At 51.1% G+C, this 21,601-nt stretch overlaps 1 protein-coding gene across 5 annotated transcripts in view; it reads right to left on the bottom strand.

The window, feature by feature from the left end:
- The window catches only part of CBR4 (carbonyl reductase 4), a 65,123-nt gene that overhangs the window by 29,000 nt on the left and 14,522 nt on the right, over nucleotides 1-21,601 (bottom strand). For 3 of the 5 annotated variants that reach the window (XM_074993059.1, XM_074993058.1, XM_074993057.1), the window contains exon 6: nucleotides 18,609-18,743. In XM_074993059.1, coding sequence (XP_074849160.1) covers nucleotides 18,609-18,743 — 135 coding nt within the window. Of the gene's footprint in view, nucleotides 1-18,050; nucleotides 18,744-21,601 lie in introns of those variants that run through there. The other 2 variants (XM_074993060.1, XM_074993061.1) reach the window with 1 other exon arrangement.

Below are 21,601 nucleotides of genomic sequence, written 5' to 3'. Positions count from 1 at the left end.
CTCACCATTAGGGTGAGGTACTGCGTGCCCAGCTGTTGAAGCCCAGAGCCTGCCATCAAAGTGGCACCCTCGCTCCCGCCGCCGGCCATCCTGCGGTGACGACACTACCTACCAGACATGACCCACCTGCCTGACGAGACTGCAATCACCTGGACACGTAAATCCACCACAAGCCTGAGGCCCAGCAAAGGCTACACAGACTATTACAGGACTGAGGCCCAGCCCAGGCTATAAGGACTCCCACAGGCCTGAGGCCCAGCCCAGGCGATAAGAACTACCATAGGCCTGAGGCCCAGCCCAGGCCACACAGACTTTCACAGGCCCGAGGCCCAGCCCAGGCTATACAAATTATATTATCATAATACTTTGCGCATTGGGTCCCCGCAACGGGGGGTTCGAAGTCGCGAATCGAACCGCGCCCCTCCTGGCCAAGAGGGGCCACACCCAGGGGCTCGACCCCAAGGCCGGGCCTAACAGCCCAGGTTTCCTCTACCATCTTAGAAACTGCACACTTGTGTTAATAGTTTCACAGTTATAGTTAATTAGTTAGTCATTTAGTTATAGTAAATGGTACTAGTAGCAATAATTAATTATCTAAGTGATTAGTCATAGACTGGTAACAATAGCATTTATTTAACTGACGTGTTTATATACTTAAGGAGCAGGCGGGTCATCTTGGTAGAGGCTTGACCTTCCAGTTACCCTATAAACCCTGCATCCTACCTTACCCCCCCTTACCTGTCCCTACTCTCCAAGCCCCAGCAGGGAGGTTACACTTCCCCCTCACTCGGCTGGGAGGAGGACCTTGGCAGGCAAAGCCCCAAGGCCTCCAACAGGCTGGCGTAGCGAACCAGCCAGGGCATTAAGGGGGAAAGCAAATTGACCTTCCCCTGCCCGGAGCTATATTAATATAAAACCACCTATACCTCTCTCCTTGAATTTCCCTTTAATCCTCCCTTTTGCCTCCAACCTAATAAAAAACCATCATACAGGTCACTTCATGGACTCTTTAGTGTATAGCATTGTAAGTGTCTAAAGAAATACTATTGTTGCAATTCAATGCATTATCAGTAATCACTAATATATATAGTTACTTTATAAAAAATTGTCTACTGTTACAAGTGTCATTACTCCTTTCCCTGTTGTTTGTTCTGTTAATGAACTTTGTAACTGTTTGCACCTACACAAGCCTTCCTCTTCCCATCTCACCCCTCTCCCTGAAAGCCAGCCTCCTGCCTGCCAGGGAAAAATCTACCAGCCTGTCTAACAGTGGTACAGGGCCAGTGCACAACCCCCGGGGCCTCCTGCCAGAGGTGGGTGGGGCGACCTCTACTCATCGCCGGGTCTCTGCCGTCCCCTCCATATCCTCGTCCCAGGCCTCTTGAGGATCCGAGCGGTATACTGGTGTGGGGTCAGTGTGGCCTTGGCCTGCGATTTTGCCCGCACCAACAAAAAGGGTGCACAGAAGACCAGGATACTGCTCTGCAGATCTCCTGTACCCAAGGGGCGGGGGGTCGCAGATGTCTTCCTGGGGTCCCATCTCTTTAAAGAGCTACTTGTGACTCCAGAGGCTTTCACCACTTAAACGGAATTTAGGTTTTTTTGTGTAAGAGGTGGCAGCCTCTGGAGCCACTGAGCAGTCTGCTGCAGCCTGGAGCCCTTCAGAAGTCAGACGACAGGGCAGGGGGCCCCAGAGGAGAAAGCCAGCAGGGCAGGGGGCCGCCCACTATGCATGTAGGGGAAGCCTGCTGAAAAGGTGGGAGGAGGGGTGGCTTAGTCTGCTGGAGCCGTGCAGAAGAGGCGGCAGCAGGGGAAGCAGTGTGGGGAAGGCAGTGTCCATGGAAGAGAGCTAAGCTCATGCTTTAAGGTAGGTTAAATCTGCAGATGGGTGGGGGTTGGGCCTGATAGGACTTATGGGGTTTAACTTGGGAGTCACAAGTACAATAAAATATGGCAGTCATGACTGAAAACAGGTTATGCCCCACCGTTGTAATGCACACGGCTGCCCGCATTGCAGTCATCAGACATTCCAGGCTGAGACTCAGACCACTCCAGGCACGGCTTGCCTCTGCCTACTGAAACTGTCTAAATTCAATGTTAACAATTCCAAACCATGTCTTAGACATTCTACTGTAGCATCTAAATCCTTGCATAGTGTGTGAGGGAGTCCTGTTCCACTCACCCTGCTGCACCCTACCTGTGAAAATGGTTTGTCAGATATTCTACTTCAAAATGCAAGGCGCATGCTCTCTCTTTACAGGGTAAGCATAATCTTGCTGGCCTCTGGTACACCACACAGCTGAGTCTGTCAGTGGTCAGTAAGGAATCACTAACTGGAAGACTGTGCTGCCAAACACAGATTATTGGCCTGCTTACTAATGGCAATACCACTTCAGCTAGACATGAGCATACAGGACCACATTTGCCTGTACCCTGACTTCCAGTCCCTTTAATACATGGCTTGGAAGTTTCATGGTTAAACCCACAGAAGTGCAAAGCAGTCAGGGGTGGCCTGAGCAGCAGGAAGCCTTTCAGTCAGGCCATTTACTTGGCAAAGTGGAAAAGGTTCTCTTGCTGATGCTTGCAACATTGCTTATCACCACTCTGAGCACCCATGCCACGCAGTACCCCCGCTTCTGCTCAGGATAGAGTCCCAATTCCAGGTGGGGGGACAGCTTTCTGCTGGTTTTCTCCCATCCACACACCCCCCCGCCCCGCCTTGACTCACACGGCAGTGCTCATAAGTAGAGAACTTCAGACACTACATGTCCATAGGACAGTAGCAATCTACAAAATGCTCATGGAGCCTTTCAGGAAATCAAGCCAATCCTCAGTAGTGGCAGGGTCAGTAACAGACCCAGTAACAGGGCTTCTGATTTTGTCAGTGCATTTTGCCTCAAGATCACAGATTTCATCAGTACCTATTATGAGCTGGGCAAGATCCCAGCTTCAACTAATATGGCCCATTCAACAAGAGCTCAGGCTTCATCAATTATGCACACCACTGCATTACAAGACTGAGGTTTACCTTGGCCATAGTGCGAGGGTATCTCCTGAGACAATGTTTGCCAGCGCCTGGAATTCAAACTCTGGAAGAATGCCCTTCATTTGCACCAAGTCTAGCACTGCCCTGATGAATTCTATCCTTTGGATAGATACTTCTGTGGACTTGTTCACAATGAGACACTCATGCCACTGAAATGTCTTGATGATTAAGGGGATTTGGGACTCCACCTGCTCCCAGCTTCAGCAAAGAAAGGTTACTCACCGTGGTAACGGTGGTTCTTCAAGATGTGTCCCCGTGGGTGCTCCACATTAGGTGTTGGGCTCGCCCAGCGCCGCAGATCGGATCTTCCAAGCAGTTTCTGCCGAACCGCGCATGTGCCGGTGCGCGCCGCTTCCTTGCGCGCTCCTGGCCACGTGCGCAATCCGGTCCCTGCCAGTTCCTTGACCAACCGCCTCGGATGCTCCTGCAAAACACTAAACAGAGATCCGAAGCGGGGAGGATGGGCGGGTAGTGGAGCACCCACGGGGACACATCTCGAAGAACCACCGTTACCACGGTGAGTAATCTTTCTTTCTTCTTCGAGTGTCCCCGTGGGTGCTCCACATTAGGTGACTACCCAGCAGTAACCCAAGATAGGAGGTGGGTAATCGGATCATGTACAGCGTGTCCCCGAGAGGACCGCTGTCGAGAGCTGGGTATCCTCTTGGAATACCCTGTGAAGGGCGTAGTGCTTGGCGAAGGTGTCATAGGATGACCAGGTCGCCGCTCTGCAAATGTCCTTTAGCGCAACGCCCTTGAAAAAGGCTGTTGATGCCGCCACCGCCCTAGTGGAGTGAGCCCTGGGCGGGGCCAGTAAAGGAGTCTTCTTGAGTTCGTAGCACATTTTTATGCAGGATACGATGTGCTTCGAGATTCTCTGCGAAGAGGGACCTTCTCCTTTCGATTTGGGAGCGAGAGAGACCAGGAGTATATCCGTTTTCCGGATGGGCTTGGTCCTGTCTATATAGGAGGCCAGCGCCCTCCTCACGTCCAGGAGGTGTAGGGGCGCCTCTTCGTTAGAGTTATGAGGCTTTGGATAAAACGAGGGTAAAATAATAGGTTCGTTAATATGAAACTCTGAAGAACCCTTAGGAACAAAGGCTGGATGCAGCCGTAGAGTCACCGCCTCCTTGGAAAAAACAGTGCAGGGTAGCGCTGCCATAACTGCCGCAAGCTCGCTCACCCTGCGAGCTGATGTGATTGCGAGAAGGAAGGTCGTCTTTATCGTAAGGAGGCAGAGGGAAACCGTGGCTAAAGGCTCGAACGGTGGTCCCGTTAGCACATTAAGCACCAGGTCCAAGTTCCACGAAGGTGGAAGCGGTTTCCAAGGGGGGTATAGGTTTACCAACCCTTTGGGGAACCTGGTAACCATGGGATGGGCGAACACCGTGTGCCCTTCCTCTTTGTGTCTGAACGTCGAAATGGCGGCAAGGTGGACCTTTAACGAGGATAGTGAGAGTCCTCCTCTCTTGAGGTCCAGTAAATACTCTAATATAACAGGTATAGGCACCGAAAGAGGGACTAGCTGTTTGGTAGAACACCATGCCGTGAAGTGAGTCCATTTCTGCTTGTAGGTCTTCCTGGTGGAAGTCCTCCTGCTACTTTCTAGGACTTGTTGCACTTCCTCCGTACACGTGCTCTCTAGGGAGCTGAGCCATGGATTAACCACGCTTGTAGTCGCAGGCCTTGGGGGTGCGGATGCACTATGGACCCCTGGGCTTGCGTGAGCAGATCCGGCGCCACCGGAAGGGGCATCGGTGGACGGTCCGACATCCGCAGGAGTAGGGGGAACCATTGCTGTCGATCCCACATTGGGACTATCAGGATCGTTCGGGCTCCTTCCCTCCTGGCTTTCTGCAAGACTTTGTGGATCAGCACTGTGGGAGGAAAAGCGTAAAGCAGGGGGCCCCTCCAGGAGATTGCGAATACGTCCCCCAGGGACCCCCGTCCCAGTCCTGCCCTGGAGCAGAATCGTGGGCACTTCTTGTTGTGTTGAGTGGCAAACAGGTCTATCTGGGGAAAGCCCCATGCGTGAAAAATCGGTCGTAGCAGATCGGGATGGATCTGCCACTCGTGCGTGAGTGCGAAACACCTGCTCAGCTGGTCTGCCTTCACATTGTGAGCGCCTGGTAAGTACGAGGCTTTCAAGATTATATTGTTGGCGATGCACCAGTTCCACAACCGGACTGCTTCCGCACATAAGGCACGGGACCGAGCTCCTCCTTGCCGATTTATATAAAACATGGTGGAGGTATTGTCTGTACTGATCCCGACTACTTTGCCTTGTATATGGTCTCGAAAGTGTCTGCAGGCGTTGAACACTGCTCTGAGCTCCAGTATATTTATGTGCAGTGACTGTTCCATGGAGGACCACAGTCCTTGCATCACCTCTTCGCCCATGTGTGCTCCCCACCCTATGTGGGAGGCATCTGTAGTAAGAAAAACCGATATTTGTGGTTGGTGGAAGGGTACCCCTGTTAGCATGTTCTTGGGGTTTACCCACCATTGCAGGGATCTGCGCACCTCTGTTGTGGGCGACACCACCCTGTGAACGGTGTGTGCTGCCGGTTTGTATACGCTCGCCAGCCACTGCTGCATGCTGCGCATGTGTAACCTGGCGTTCTGTACTACGAACGTCGCTGCTGCCATGTGGCCCAGCAGCTGTAAGCACGTCAGAACGGGCACCGTAGGGCTGAAGGTGATGACTTGCACGAGGGAGCCGATGGCCCACAAGCGTGTCTCTGGTAGATACACTCTCGCTGTAATATAATTTATGCGTGCCCCTATGAAATCTATGACCTGTGTGGGGTCTAACTTTGATTTTGCCAGATTGATAACCAGGCCGAGCTAAGAGAACGTGCCTGCTGTGACGCGTATCATGCGTAGTACCTCTTCCTTCGAGGCCCCTTTGAGTAGGCTGTCGTCCAGATACGGGAATATAAATACCCCCTGTCTGTGCAGGTAGGCTGACACCACTGCCAAGGTCTTGGTGAAGACTCTGGGGGCCGAGGAGAGGCCAAACGGTAGGACCTTGTATTGAAAATGTTCTTTGCCTACCATGAACCGGAGGAATCGTCGGTGAGCCGGATGGATAGTTATGTGAAAATACGCGTCTTGTAAGTCGAGGGCTGCGAACCAATCTCCATCATCCAGTGCCGTAAGGATGGAGGCGACTGTGATCATCTGAAAGCGTTGCTTGTGCAGGTACCGGTTGAGGCCTTGAAGATCTACGATGGGCCTCCAGCCTCCTGTCTTTTTCTCCGTGAGGAAGTACCTCGAGTAGAACCCTTTCCCTTGCAGTTGCTCCAGCACTCTTTCCACTGCCCCTATGAGCATGAGATGGTCTACCTCCTGCTTGAGCCTCGCTACGTGGGAGGCCTCCTGGAGGTGGGGCCTGGGTGGAGGTCGTGGCGGTGGGAGCGACTGGAAGGGGATGGCGTACCCCGTGGCTATGATCTCCAGCACCCATTTGTCTGTGGTGATCCTTTGCCACTGGTCGTAGAATGGTCGGAGGCAATGGAGGAATAACAGCTTCGGATGACCTTGTGCGATGGTAGTGATGGCGCAGCCCTGGATCTGTGTGTCAAACTTGTGGCCTTTGGCCCTGCCCCGAGGACGGACGGCTCTGTTGGGAACGTCGCCTGGGAGTTCTGTACTGCTGGTGCTGTTGATGTCGCCCTTGCTCATAACCCCTGTGGTACTGGGGACGCTGTGGCTGGTACTGGTCCCGTCTTTGTTGAGGGTAGTACTTTTTCTTTCTGTATGGAGGGGTGTAAATCCCCAGGGTCCTAAGTGTGGCTCTTGAATCTTTACTGGAATGAAGGACCGGGTCAGTTGATTCAGCAAACAGCTTCTGCGTGTCGAAGGGAAGATCGACGATCTTTGCCTGCAGATCCCTCGGTATACCCGAAGTCTGGAGCCAGGACTCCCTTCGCATCACCACTGCCGTAGCTGTGGAGCGTGCTGCTGCGTCCGCAACATCCAGGGCGATCTGAACTCCCGTCCTCGAGGCCGCGTAGCCTTCTTGCACGATGGCCTTGAGCACCGGTTTCTTGTCCTCTGGAAGCGAGTCCATGAGGGAGGTTAACCTAGTGTAGTTGTCGAAATTGTGGTTCGCTAGATGCGCTGCGTAATTTGCCATTCGCAACAGTAGTGTGGAGGAGGAGTAGACCTTTCTGCCGAACAGCTCTAGCTTCTTGGCATCTTTGTCTGTTCCCCCTGTCTTGAATTGAGATGTCTTTGATCTTTGTTGTGACGACTCTACCACCAAGGAATTTGGTTGTCGGTGGCTGAACAGGAACTCCATGCCCTTCGCCGGCACGAAGTATTTCTTGTCCGCTCTCTTGTGGACAGGCGGAATAGTTGCAGGGGTCTGCCATATTGTAGTGGCAGACTCCAAGATTGCTTCGTCAAGCGGTATTGCTATTTTGGAGGAGGCCGGAGGTCTCAGATTTTTGAGGAGCTTATGGTGTTTCTCTTGCACCTCTGCTGTCTGGATGCCTTGCGTGAAGGCCACCCTTTTAAACAGCTCTTGAAACTGTTTGAGATCGTCCGGAGGATGGACGTCCCCTGGGGCCGTAGCCTCATCCGGGGAGGAGAGCGAGGAACCACTAGGATACACCTCTCTGGACCCTTCCGGTTCCTGTTGGCGATGGTACATCCGCTCGCTGGGAGCTTGCGAGGGAAAATCTCGGGGTTCCATAACCAGTTCCCCCTGAGATACTTGAGTCTCTGTCCCCGTTCGCAATTGCCCTCGCGGACAAAGTCTGTGGGGATCTTTCCCTGGTAGAATGCTGGTGGTGTCTATGCCCCGCGTGATAGGGACAACCATGGCAGCATGGGCACTGTTCTTCGGAAGGTGACCTGGACCACTCCCTTGGTGCGTACCCCCTGCGTCTGGGGGAGTGAGATCGTCGAGAGACATGGGACACTGGAGAGAGCGATCTGTGATAGTACTCCAGCGGCTCAAACTCCAAGAAGGGTGAGGGTGGTCCCAGCCAGGGCGAGGCTGGTTGTAAAAATGGAGACAGGGGCTCTGGGTAGGCTAGGGGGGACCCCTGCCTTCTAGTTGGAGTCCACAGCATGAGCGGAGGGCTGAGAAATAGCAACTCTGCAGCCCTGTCTGGAGAGGGGCTGCGGTGCCTTGTTTTGTGTGCAGCCTTCCCCCTCCCTTGAGGGGGTGGCTCCGCCCCCTGACGTGCAGGGGATCTCGGCCCCGTCCGCGCTGCGCTCGGCACGCTCTTGGGCGGTGCCGCGTGGGCGGCATCCTCCGGTGCCTGCAGGCTGCGTGCCTGCGCGCTCTGCACCGCCGGTTCCCCGGGGGTTGGTGCCGCTGCCTGCGGTGCCGCCGCCTGTGGTGCCGCCGGTACCGGCGCTTGTTTAGCCGCCGCCCTGCCTGCGGTGCGGGGCGGCTGTTTGATCATCGGAGGCTGAGCCGCCTCCACGTGGCTCTCCGTGCCGCCGCCGATCAGCTGTTGCTGCAGCTGGGGGCTGTGCGCTCCTCCCGTCCCGCTCGCTGTTGCTGCCGGCAGGGATCGGGTTGGGGAGACTTTCCTCTGTTTTTCCGCTGATGGGGTGAGGGAGGCAGCTTTCCTTTTATGGGCCCCGGAGGGTCCCTCCTGCTGCGGCCGCTCCAGCACGTCTGGCTGGAGGGCCTTGTCGAATAGCAGCATTTTAAGCCGCATCTCCCTGTCCTTCCTTGCTCTGGCTGTTAATTTTGCACAGAAGGAGCATTTCTGCGTGACATGGGACTCCCCAAGGCACCTTATACAGTGACTGTGCCCATCAGACGCTGGCATTGCCTCTCGGCAAGACTCACATTTCTTGAATCCTGAAGAGGACATTGTTGGTGAGTCTTTTAGCTGTTAATGGGGTACTTAGCACCTTCTCTGTGTTGCTTTCCCCCTCTCGCATAGCCTGCCACGGCAGGAGGGCTAATGGCCCTAGGCTCCTGGCCTCTGGTGCTCCGCTTGTTACTAGGACCGGACTGAATTCCGTCCCGCTTGTTGTTTCTTCTTGGTTTTTTTTTGAAAATATCTACTGACTAACTTAACAATAGACTAAGAACTTGAAAACTTTAAAGAAAACAGCTAAAAACCATTGAATACGCTAACTTGGCCGTAGCCTAGTCGGATTCCGTCTGCAGCAGACGGCGGTTAAGAGGAACTGGCAGGGACCGGATCGCGCACATGGCCAGGAGCGCGCAAGGGAGCAGCACGCACCGGCGCATGTGCGGTCCGGCAGACACTGCTTGGAAGATCTGATCTGCGGCGCCGGGCGAGCCCGACACCTAATGTGGAGCACCCACTGGGACACTCGAAGAAGAACCAAAACATCCAGGCATGCAGACAGCTGAATGGGTCTTTTGCGGAGAAAGGCTGTCACCATCAACATGCACTTCATGAATGTGGGGAGCGGGGCTCCTGGTAGGCTGAAAGGGAGCACCATGAACTCGTAAGGTTGGGACTGACCAAAAACCTGAGTGTCAAATGGTAATGTGAACATACGCATCTTTCACACTGAGGGCAGAGTACAAGTTGCCTGAATCTACAGAAGGGCTGAATGGTGCTTAGGGCAACCATGAACAATATGAGCTTGACCACAAACTGGGAGAGCCCCACAGATCTAACATGGGACTGAGAAGCCCCCTTTGCCTTGGAGATAAAGTATCAAGTGTACAGTAGAATCCCTTACCCCTTAGTTCTTGAGGAACCTCTTCCACTGCCTCCTGTCAAGGGGCAATAACTGCACCTCCTTGAGTTGCTCACGAGAAGGGATCCTGAAGTGCAACAAGGAACAGGGATGGAAGGGAGAGGAGGCACAGACTTACAGAAAATACTTCCGCCTCTACCACGTGAAGTAGTCTGCAGTACAACGTTACATGGGACTATGCAGGTTAAAAACAGGATAGAAATTGTTCAGAAAACATGGGGTTGAATCCAAGTACATCATCCTCATGTGTACCTTCAAAATCTTTGTTTGGTCCCTGGCCTGAAGGGGTTTGAAAGATCTTTGCCTATTTTTAATGCCGCTACGATGGAATGAGTCCTGTTTGGGGTGAGGTGGGTATTGTGTTGGCTGATGTTGAGGCTGGGACCTGACGGATTTCCTCTGCTTAGGTGGTGAATGTATAGTCAGGGACTTCACAGCAATCCAACTCCTTGAGCAAGGGAGTGGTGGGGAGGACAGAGAACAGACTTAACTCCTTCAAAAAGCAAGAGCTGCAGCGTCTGCAGTACTTTAATGGATGCTTGGAGTTAGGCAGAATGTCTCAGGACCACCTCTAAGCAGATGGCCAGCATGGCCGAATCCTAGAAAGCCTACAGCAAGGTTCCGGCGACAGCCTTGCCCTCGTCTCCTACGGCAAAGAATTCTGCTCTCACGTCTGGGGAAACCAACTTTTTGAATTGGACACTGTGTCCCTTGAGTTGAAATTAGATAGCCTGTTGATTGGCTATCCTCACCTGAAGGCCGACAGCTGCATATGCCTTACTCCTAGAAAAAGTTTATATGCTTAATGCCCTTGACCTTACGGGCTGGTGCTTGTTCCTCTTGGTGCTCCTTCTTGATAACAGCTGTTGAGAATGAGGGAAAAAGAAATGTACATCCCTTGGAAGGCACAACAGATGTCTCTCTACCCCTTTGCATGGCCACAAACCTGTAGGAGGCTTGATGATACACCCACTGGTCACTACCACTATGCTTGTGGTAGTGAAGTCAACTATGTCTGGAACACATGCAGTCTGCCTCTGAGACTGTCAAACCCAACAGCACTGACCAATGGCAAGCAACACACACACTGCTGGGAGTCAGTGTCATGAAGAAGTTGCCAAAGACTGACACCTGGAAGAATGCAATGATGTGCAGGGCCAGCTACAGCATAAACACAACTGGTGCCAGGAATCTGGTGCTGTATCATGGCGCCAGCTCCACAATGACAATCTGGATCAGCACCTCGTTTCACATGCCACAGAAGCCGTGTCTATACGTGCACGCTACTTCGAAGTAGCGGCACTAACTTCGAAATAGCGCCCGTCATGGCTACACGTGTAGGGCGCTATTTCGATGTTAACATCGATGTTAAGCGACGAGACGTCGAAGCCGCTAACCCCATGAGGGAATAGGAATAGCACCCTACTTCGACGTTCAACGTCGAAGTAGGGACCGTGTAGTTGTTACACGTCCCGCAACATCGAAATTGCGGGGTCCTCCATGGCGGCCATCAGCTGAGGGGTTGAGAGACGCTCTCTACAGCCCCTCAGCTCAATGGTGGCCGCGTGGAGCGGCCCCTTAAAGGTCCCCGCCCCCTCCCTTTCTGTGCAGGAAGCTGAGAGCGCGTGCAGGCAGCAGCAATAACACGTGGCCAGCCTGCACGCTTTTCAGCAGCCCCAAGAACCCCCCAGCGCACCAATGGCTGCCCGGCAGCCCCCCCAGCGCCCCCAGGGGATCCCCCCCAAAGGGGAGCCACGGAAGCCAGGGCAGCCAGGCCGGCAAGTGGCAGCAGGGGACCCTCCTGGACGGAGGCCGAGCTTCGGGACCTGCTGGGGCTCTGGAGCGAGGAGGAGGTGCTCCAGGTAATGGGGAGCAAGAGGCGGAACGCGGATGCATTCGCTTGGCTGGCCGAGGGCCTGGCCACCCGGGGTCACCCTGCCCGCACTCTGGACCATGTCCCGAGTAAAGTCAAAGAGCTGCGGTAGGGTGACGCCCGGGCCTGGGATGCAGCTGGCCGATCTGGGGCCGCCCCCGTCACTTGCCCCTTTTACAGGGAGCTCAGGGACATCCTGGGCCCCCGGCACACCTCCTCCCCTCCGGCCACTCTTGACACCTCGGCTGAGGAGCCCCAGCAGGCCCCGGAGCCGGAGTCCGCCCTGGAAGTAAGCCCAGTACCCCGGGGGCCCCCCCTGGAGCCCACCCCCGGGGCATCGCAGCAGTAGGAGAAGGAGGAGGGGGACTCCTCCTCCGCTGAGATGGGGCTGCTTATCCTCCTCCCATCCCAGAGCAGCAGCTGGGCATCCACCCCCCACGTGTCCCCGGACCGTGGGAGTGGACCTACAGGTATGTACCCCCCCCGGTGTACACCCCCGGGGTTCAGGGGCGGGGGTAATAGATATGTGGCCAGGGCCCTCCACATGCCCAGATGGCCATGGCCCCAAGGACAGCAGTGCCATGTCCCTCACAGGAGGGCATCAGCCCCTGCCCCCGCCCCCAGCACAACAGTGCCATGCCCCATCCCCGGGGCAGGGAGGAGCGGAACCGCTAGGGTCCCCCGGGAGGAGGGGGTGGGACACCTCGCAGCAGCAGCAGCATGTGATGGAGTGGGGGGAATGCAAATGCGAGACTCAGGCTAGATATGAGCAACAAGCTGAATAGCTTCCAGGGGCAAAGGATGATCCTGGGGCTACAACTGGCAGGTTACACCTCTGCCCTGAACAAAGAGGAGGGAGGAGCCGAGCTGGCTTTGAATCAGGAGGGGGCCGCAGGTAGAGGCTAGGGGAAGGGAGAGCTGGAAGGCAGCCAGCCTGAGGAGGGGGAAAGCTACACCCCAGAGGGGCACCCCTTGGGGTCTTCTCCCCAGGACGGGTTGGAAGGACTGTCTCTGACTGCTGTACTGTCACTCCTGGGAGAAACTGGGCATCTGTGGCCTAAGAAACCTCTCCTGTCAGACCCTGCTGAGTGAAGTGAGTGTCACTCCCACCAGGGGACGGGGTGCAGTGCAGGGGGATCTGTGAACCCCATCACAGCAGCATCTGATGGGGATGGGGAACCTGCAGCACAGGGGTGGGGGGACAAGGGCCACGGCTCGGGGCCCACACTAACGCCTGTCTCCACTCTTCCTCCCGCCCCCCCGTGTTCCGCAGCTGCACCATCGGAAGGACCGGAGAGCGCCGGCGAGGCTTCAGTGGTCCCGGAAACCCCTCCGGGGCCATCGCTCCAGGCAAGCCCCTCGGCGGAGGACCGACCGGCCCCATGGCGGGCAAGACGGCGGACCCAGCAACACCACACGCCAGCGACGGACCCCCAGCTGCTGGCCATTCATTGTCAGCAGCTGGAGGTTGCGGAACAGCATCTGCTGGTGGAGCAACGCAGCCTCCACCTCCAGGAGCGGGTGCTGGCCTGGCGCCAAGAGGCATGGGGGGGCCTACATGGAGACCTTCAACCGCCTCGTGGACTACCTGGCCCCCCATGCCGCGCCGTCCGCCGCTGCGCCGGCCCTGAGTGCTCCCCCTGCTGCGCCACCCGCTGCTCCGCTCGTCACCGCGCCGTCCGCCGTCGCCCCGCCACCGAGGGCCAGACCGCCGAGGGACACCCAGGGCCAGCTGAGACTCACCGGACTTATCTTCCGGTCCGCCCGGCCCCCAGCCAGCCCCGGACAGGCCTGCGGCCGAGGCAGGGCTCCCGGCCGCCCACCCCCAGTGCCGGACTATAGGGGCGTGGGGCCCAGGACGTGGCCCCCCCCTTGTATATAGTTTTGGGACTTATTTATTTGTGTCCCCCGTTTGCCCCGTCCCCCCCCCATGTAAATAGTTCTCCCCTTCCTTGTAATCCCTGGTTTTCTGTTTTTTGGACATATAATATACGCAAACTTTTTTATTATTCACTTATAAAATAGTTTAGTTAGAAGGTCTTGTATATAGTTTGTTGTTCGTTAAAAAAACAAGTCAAAGAAAACCAGTTTCATTCCACCAAGTGTCTGCTTTTATTTGTTCAGGAAAAGTGGGGGGGGTGTGCTGTTGGGTGCTCCGTGGTGTGGGTGTAGGGGCAGGGAGTGTTGTGGAGGAAGGCGGGGGGGCCTGGCAGAGTTCACCCCGCAGCTGCATTGAAGTGGGCCCGCAGGGCTTCCCGGACCCGGGTCCCTTTGGGGTCCACCTGGCGACTGGGGGCAACAGGTGGCTGGACATCAGTCCTGCCAGCCTCCACAGCCCAGCCCTGAAAAAAGGCCTCCCCCTTGCTCTCCACCAGATTGTGGGGGGGATGTTGTTGGGGCCCGCATCCAAGCGGGTCAGGAGACAACTCCAGCGCCCTTTGAGGCGGCCAAATGAGCGCTCCACCACCTGGCGCGCGTCGTTCAGGCGCTGGTTGAAGCGCTCCTGGCTGGCAGAGAGATGGCCCGTGTACGGGTGCATGAGCCAGGGCCGGAGGGGGTATGCCGCATCTGTGATGATGCAGAGGGGCATGGTGGTGTCCCCCACAGGGATCTCCTGCTGGGGGATGTAGGTCCCCACCTCCAGCTGGCGGCACAGGCCCGAGTTCCAGAAAACCCGGGCGTCGTGGGTGCTGCCAGGCCAGCCCACATAAACGTCCTGGAAACGGCCCTGGCTGTCCACCAAGGCCTGGAGGGCCACTGAGTGGTAGCCCTTGCGGTTTATGTAGCGTCCTCCACTGTGTTGCGGGGCGCGGATGGGGATGTGAGTCCCATCCAGAGCCCCGAAGCAACTGGGGAAGCCCACCGTGGCAAAGCCCGCGATGGTGGCATCTGGGTCCCCCAGCCTCACGAGCCTGTGGAGAAGCATGGCGTTCACGACCTGCAGGGGAAGCACATGGGAGAGCACCAAGAGCTCCTGCAGGGAGGGCTGGGTGGACCTCTGGCTGCTGCTGCTGCTGCTGGGGGTCCATGCTTGCGTCGCTCGAGGTGCGCGTGCCTATGGCTCTTCAGACCGCGTGCTGTGCAGGCTGAGTGTGTCTGGGAGGGGCCCTTTAAGGGAGCGGCTAGCTGTTGCCCCAGAAGCGCTAGTCCGCCCTGTGACCCTGTCTGCAGCTGTGCCTGGCATCCCTATTTCAATGTGTGCTACTTTGGCGTGTAGATGTTCCCTCGCTGCGCCTATTTCGATGTGGTGCTGCGCAACGTCGATGTTGAACATCCACGTTGCCAGCCATGGAGGACGTGTAGACGTTATTCATCAAAATAGGCTACTTCGAAGTAGGCTTCATGTGTAGACGTAGCTAGAGACTGTCATTGCTCTCACAGACACTTGTGTGTGCGAGTGTCATGGCAACATAGACCTGGACACAAACTGAGACCAGTTACAGTCGATGAGCGAAGCAGCATAGATGGCTTGGGGCACTCTAGCAATGCTGGAGGCTCACCTCTGATGGTTGAGAATTCGGGCTCGGTGATTTGTAGAAGTTCCCTTGCTGCCTCAAATGCATCTGGAGGCAGAGACTATGGCCTCCACTGGAGGCTTGCTAAGAGCTGGATTAAATGGGACCTGTTGGGGCACTGGAGTTGATGCCTCTGGTTATTGTGCCTCGTACGCAGATGTCCCATCCTTAAGCTGGCTGAAGGTGGTTGCCCCAGGACCTGTGCTTCAGGGGACCTCTGCTGCAGCCATCCTGACCCAGCCTCTGGATGGGAACTGTGGATTACCTGGGGGTCCTGGCTGGGGCCTCAACAGGGGTCAGGTCCCCACAGTCAGTGTTGCAGCAGGAGCTGGAGCACCCAGCCCCATTCCCCTCACCCATCTCCAAGCCTGCTGAACTCAGCTACTAACACTAAAAGCAATGTCAATCATTTCTTCAAATTCTTTATGTTGTCACCACATACACGAGCAAGGAGCATAACCCTCAGCCCTTGCAGGTTAAAAGGTATCTTCGCCTCACACCTGTTTTGCTTAGCTCATTTCACCCTGATTTTGTATTCGGTATTAAGAATTTCTGTTTGACTTTGGGACGGTCAGATTAAAATTTCACTTAACTGCACTGTGCACTTAAAAACATGAGTAAATCAGGTGCTATAAGTAACAGGTATTACATAATCATCTCACCTTCATGGACTATATCTCGTCCTGTGTTGGGGGAACAAGTGGGGAGAACAGGTACTCATCCTAGTCTGTAATTTTAAAAAATATTATACGTTCTCTCTCTCTCCCTCTCACACACACACACAAGTAAACTAAAATTGCTTTTGTTCCGAATTAAACAAACATTATTAACAACATACAGTAACAACATCATGGAGATAAACTTGAAGGCAGAGAGTTTCAAGAATCTATGGGACTTCGTTACAGTAGGGTCGCAACATCTGTGAGGATCCTCTGTTAAGAACCCTCGCGAATGTTGAATTTCGCTTATAGGGAGAATACCCTGGAACCCCAGGGAAGCAGCAGCAGCTGCCAGTGCTCCCCAACCGGAGCACTGGGGAATCAGCGGCAGCTGCCAGCGCTCCCGGCCCCGGAGTCCCAGGGAAGCGAGGCCACTTGTGAATAACTGAATTTGCAAATGTGGCACTCGTCAATGTTGCAACTTTGCTGTATTAAATTCATATCGAATTTTAACAGGTTCTGGACTCATAGCTTCTCTTCAAGCTCTTTCAAAACCCCAGCATAAATCCCAAGAGAACACATTCCACATGAAGCTGAAAATACTAGTGTCAATGTTGTAGTTATCAACCTTTAATTCAAAGCAGTCATCTCTACCTTTCTGGAATGATACAAATGTAATGATCTGAGCAATTCGATTCCCCATATGGTTAAACCTTTGATTGTACTGCCCTCAAGTGGCGAAAAAGAAATATTTTCACTCAATAACATTGCACTGCACAATTTTTCTATCAGATGCCTAACATTTCTTACATCTTTTTCCCCAGTGTGGAAGCAAGTTTGGCCACTGCTCTCCTGACTGCAGTTCCTGGCAGAGGAGTACCTGCTAGTCTAAAAAGTATCCTACCTGAACATCTTGATGAAATATGAATTTTGCTATACTTCCAAAAGCTACTAGAAATCCAGAGCACTGTAGCTACTTGTTTTTATGAGTCTGGCACAGAGGTAAGACTGAAGACTGATATACATAGTGGCAACAAGAATCAGGGTGAGCGCTTGTATTTACAAAAAAAAAAAGATGTGGGGGGGACTCACAGGGCAATATAGCCTGTTTGAGTCTATGCAGAAGTTTCCCATGCCACTGACAAGTCTGTTTCCACTGACAACTCTGTCCTGTCAAAGAGTACAAATACACAGCTGTGCCCATGTCACTGGGGAACATGCAGTAAGGAAATGCAGAAGAAATATAACTTTGAGGACAGACATGCAAGAATGTTAAAATGGAAAACTACAGAAAAATTAAGAATTGACTGGAATAGGCAATAAATCTATTATAAGCCACACTGCCTAGAACAATCATAACTAGATATTTTGAAATATACAAGTGTGCCACTGTATCTACCAATAGCAAAACCATAACTTGAATGGTTTTTCACAAAAGTACCACAACACCATCATATTACTAATCAACTAATCAAACTGAAAAAAGGGTCCTATACTTTCCTAAAACAATGAGCACAATTAGGGTAGCATGGCTCACTCAAAACAAGTTATTTTTACTTGCAGAAAGAAAGCAGGAGTGGGGCCAATGATCACCACATCACATAATCCAGTTTACTTGCAAAACACTAAGGATAAGGTATAGATAGCAGTCAATTTACTAGGATAGCTGCCTTTTTCCAGTCTGGCAGAAATGTACCAACATGCTTTGGCTTCCTATATTGGAAATATTTGGTTTTAAAATATCTACCCTTTTCCCCCTGTCATTGATAGGACATGTCATATACATACTTTTCTGTCAGAAATCCTGGCTTCTAAATGAAGTCCCTATTTTAGAAAATGCAGAAGGGGTTGCAGCTATACTGCTAATTTCAGTTTCAGTTCAGATTCAAAATATTGTCCTACAATCACAGCACAGAAATGGCATCTCACGCTCTAAAGGCCAAACTATTGCATCAACATGAACTCACAATTGCTACCGATTTCAATGGGAGCTGAATATATATCTGAAAACAGGATTCTAAAACAGGTGTTTTTATACCAGATAAATACCTGTTATTGCACACTATTTCAATCCCCTGATAACAGTTCAGTTATACTAGAGAGCTACAGAACTTCCAGCTCCATTGCCTGCTTTCCAGCTACAAACAAGAAACCATTAACAATATATCAGATAGCATTACACAAATATATAGCTTAGTAAGAAACATTTGGTTTGAGAATAAAACAAAAAATGTGAGGACATTCCCTTTACAGTGGAGTTTACCGTTTTATTACAACTGATGCAATTTCTTCTGAAAAGAAACATTTGAAATTCTTGTTCAACTAAGTAGCTACAACCACTAGATGTACAAATGGAAAGCCTTGTTCTGTAGGAATCTTCAGAGTGCTACGACCATTCTATCATGAATCTTGAAAAGTTAATAGCATTCATAAAAATATATTTAATTTCAGTGTGTGGTTTACTATCATTACCATTGCCCCACCTCTTCAGAGAAGAAATCAAGAGTTCTGTGATGCTTCCACCTTGCATTTCCTCATTTGGCATCGTATGAGCAAGCTTCAGTTAATTGACCAATGTGCACGTAACATTACAACCATTCATTCTAGAGTTCACCATTTAACTTGTACATTATTTTACTGTTTTGACTAAAAAGTGCCAACTCATGAAAGCATCATGTTGATTACACACCCAGAATCTTCATCAGCCCAGTTTATTTCTTCCCCTCTATTCAAGTCATTTTATAAATATTGTTGTGGCACTTAAATTAGAAGGTGCAAGCCCCCATCTACAATCAAAACATGACCTGTAATGTAGGGAGACTCAAGAAGAAAGACAACGGCTTGTGCAACTTCATGAGGCTCTCCAAATCTTCCAAGTGGAATAGTTTTCTTTAACTGATCTTCTTTCAAATGTGCAGTCATCTGTGTGTGAACAAAGCCTAAGAGAGAAAAAGTATTTGTGATATAAAATATAACCAGAATTGGATGACAGTACCTGTAGAAGTTTGTAAGAAATCCTGGTGTGATACGGTGACTCTATAAGGTCCTTGATTACTTATTCAGTGCAAAGTACAGGTTGAATGTCTCTAGTCCAGTACCCTTGGGACCTGACCAGTGCCAGATGAGAGAATTTGCCAGACCACAGGAGGTTAATATTGTCTTACACATAACCAATGCATCCACTGCTTATTGGTCTCTTAGAAGACGTTTGGAGTGAATTACAGCTAAACAGCAGCACAGAACACAGAGTCAGGACTGGTGGCTGTAAACAAACTTTATGGGCTCATGGGAAACTTGGCCACACCCATGATGAGTGATCACCTGAGTAACTAAAATCATGCTGAATTACAGATGTTGCTGGACAAAAGAGTTCCAGATTAGATTTTTATGAAAAAATAGTATAATTTCACTGACAATTTCATTGACAATCAAGCCAATCCCAGTGCAAATACATTGTGTATGTTGGGGGGGGGTGTATATGCACACTCACACCTTTCTGCAACAGCAATCAAAATATTAGACTGGCTTGGTATCATTGGAAACTGATGAAAGCTTAATCATATCAGGTTTTTCCACAAAGAAGAGAGGTATCAAAAGCCATCCTCAAAAATGTGTCTATAGTATGACACTGCCAAATATCCATCATAATTGTAAAATAATGCATCTTATGCAAAATGTATCATATGAGGTGTGTATGAAAAGATTAGAATTTGCTGAATATGGTTATACTATTTGTATGCTTTCACCATTTTTGTATCTAGCATAATGAATGCTGACTATGTATTTTTACTTCAATGTGTTTACTCCTGGCCAACACCAAAAGGTTTATGTGCATTCAGGCTAGCCAGCACATCATAAATGGCCTATTCAAACAAAATTGGTCCATAAGCAAAGAAAATGGACCATGGAAAAAGCTTGTCCTCACCTAGGAACACTTTAGCTAGCCTATGAATACCAGCTGCTATGACTCAGCAAGGCACACAAGGGCATTTAGCGAGACCGTATGATACACAAGTCCATTTTGTTACTTGTGTTTTTCCCCCACAAACTAGGATTGGAACCTGGCTTGGAACAAAAGAGTTCTTGCCACATGGAGAAACTATAAGTACAGAGTGACATCATGATTTCTCCTCATTCTCCCACAACTCAACACTTGAAAGAACCTCTGGAGCACAAAGCACTTTGAAGTGGAAAGGGGAACCCAAGTTGCAAAGATGCAACTTGTGACTCAAAAATCTGAAAGCCTGCTTGTATTCTCAATCAGGGCAAGATCTTGCTGGTTCAAATATTATCTAGTTTATACAAGGCATATTTTGACTTTAATTTCCTTTTCTTTTTTAAATTCTTTTTATCTGTTTGCTACAACCTTAAAACTATCTTACTGTAGTCAACAAAATTGATTTGGGTTTTATTTTAACCAGTCTGTTTTTAAGTGAAGGGTCAGTCAATCATGGCTCTGTTAGCAAGGGCAGTTGTGTATCCTCCCCACAATGAGGGGGAGGTGGACTAATTTAATGATCTTGTGCCATACCAGACCCCTGTGCTGTACAAAACAACACAATTCTAGGTGTATACTCCAGCAGAGGTGCAAGGCTAGGATGCTGGAAAATTGGCTAATTTGTTCATTGTTGGTCCATGAGTTGCTAAGGTGAAGAACTCGGGCAACTCAGCTGGGTGTGGGGTGATATTAGGCCCTGGAGATCCCCAGCAGAGCAGTATGGAAAGCCAACCTAGCAGAATGCTTTGGGGCACAGCAGTTCCAACATCTTCCAGGCTGCACCCAGAGGGTACATTCCAACACATACAGGAAACTTGGATTTCTTATCATACTAAAAATATTGTACTCACATTTGAATAAGTTACATCTGAAATACATAGGTTTCATTTTCAATTAGAAAAATACAGGTGGAACTTCTTTCATCTGGCACCCTTGGGACCTGACCAGTGCCAGATTTTGCCAGACCCTGGGAGGTCAATATTGTCGAAAACATTATCAACACTTCAACTGGATACTGGGCTCTTAAAAGACATTTAGGAGTAAATTACAGCTAAACAATAGCACAGAACATTGAGAACCGGGACCAATGGCTGTAAAACAAACTTTATGGGGTCACAGGAAGCTTGGCCACACCCAAGATAAGTGGCTAACTAAAATCATGCTGGATTATAGATGTTGTTGGAACAGAGAGTTCCACATTAAGAGGTTCAACGTGTAATATCAATTTTTCAAAACTGAACACTGCAGACTCTGAAGTACTGCAGCACCTGAGATGTTAGAGAAGTTGCTAAACCAAAAGACCCTTCTGCCCATCTTTTATTGCTACCTGTGGAAGGAAAAACTTACATATCCTACGGAACTTTTCCAAAATGGTAATGCAAAGTGTTCTTGCTGTTATTGTCTGTCTATAAAAGAAATTTCAACAACCATTGCTGTGTGGACAAGACTGCCCATATAAATTGTTATGCTACCAGTATCTTACTGCTTTTTAAGCACACTTTAGGATATGCATAATATCCAATGCCCCAATAACACATACTTTTGTGGACCATTATAAACATAAAAAAAGGTAACTTCACATTTTAATTAGCAAACAGTCAACTAAAACATGAGCTATTTCAAGGGGTGTCAAGTTATGACTAAAAGATCATATATGCCTTTTCCCTCTATTGGTTTAGCGCTGGGATGTAACAAGGGTGACTGTTACCACAGACCTCTTAGGCAAGAGTAATGATCCAGCAAACTGTTAGATACAATAGCTTCTGCTTATTAGCAATCCTTCCAATGTCAGCAAAAAGT

Source organism: Carettochelys insculpta, chromosome 4 (genome assembly GCF_033958435.1).
Source record: "Carettochelys insculpta isolate YL-2023 chromosome 4, ASM3395843v1, whole genome shotgun sequence".
Lineage (NCBI taxonomy): Eukaryota > Metazoa > Chordata > Testudines > Carettochelyidae > Carettochelys > Carettochelys insculpta.
Note: the sequence above shows the minus strand (reverse complement) of the source record. Positions and strands in the feature narration are given on the sequence as shown.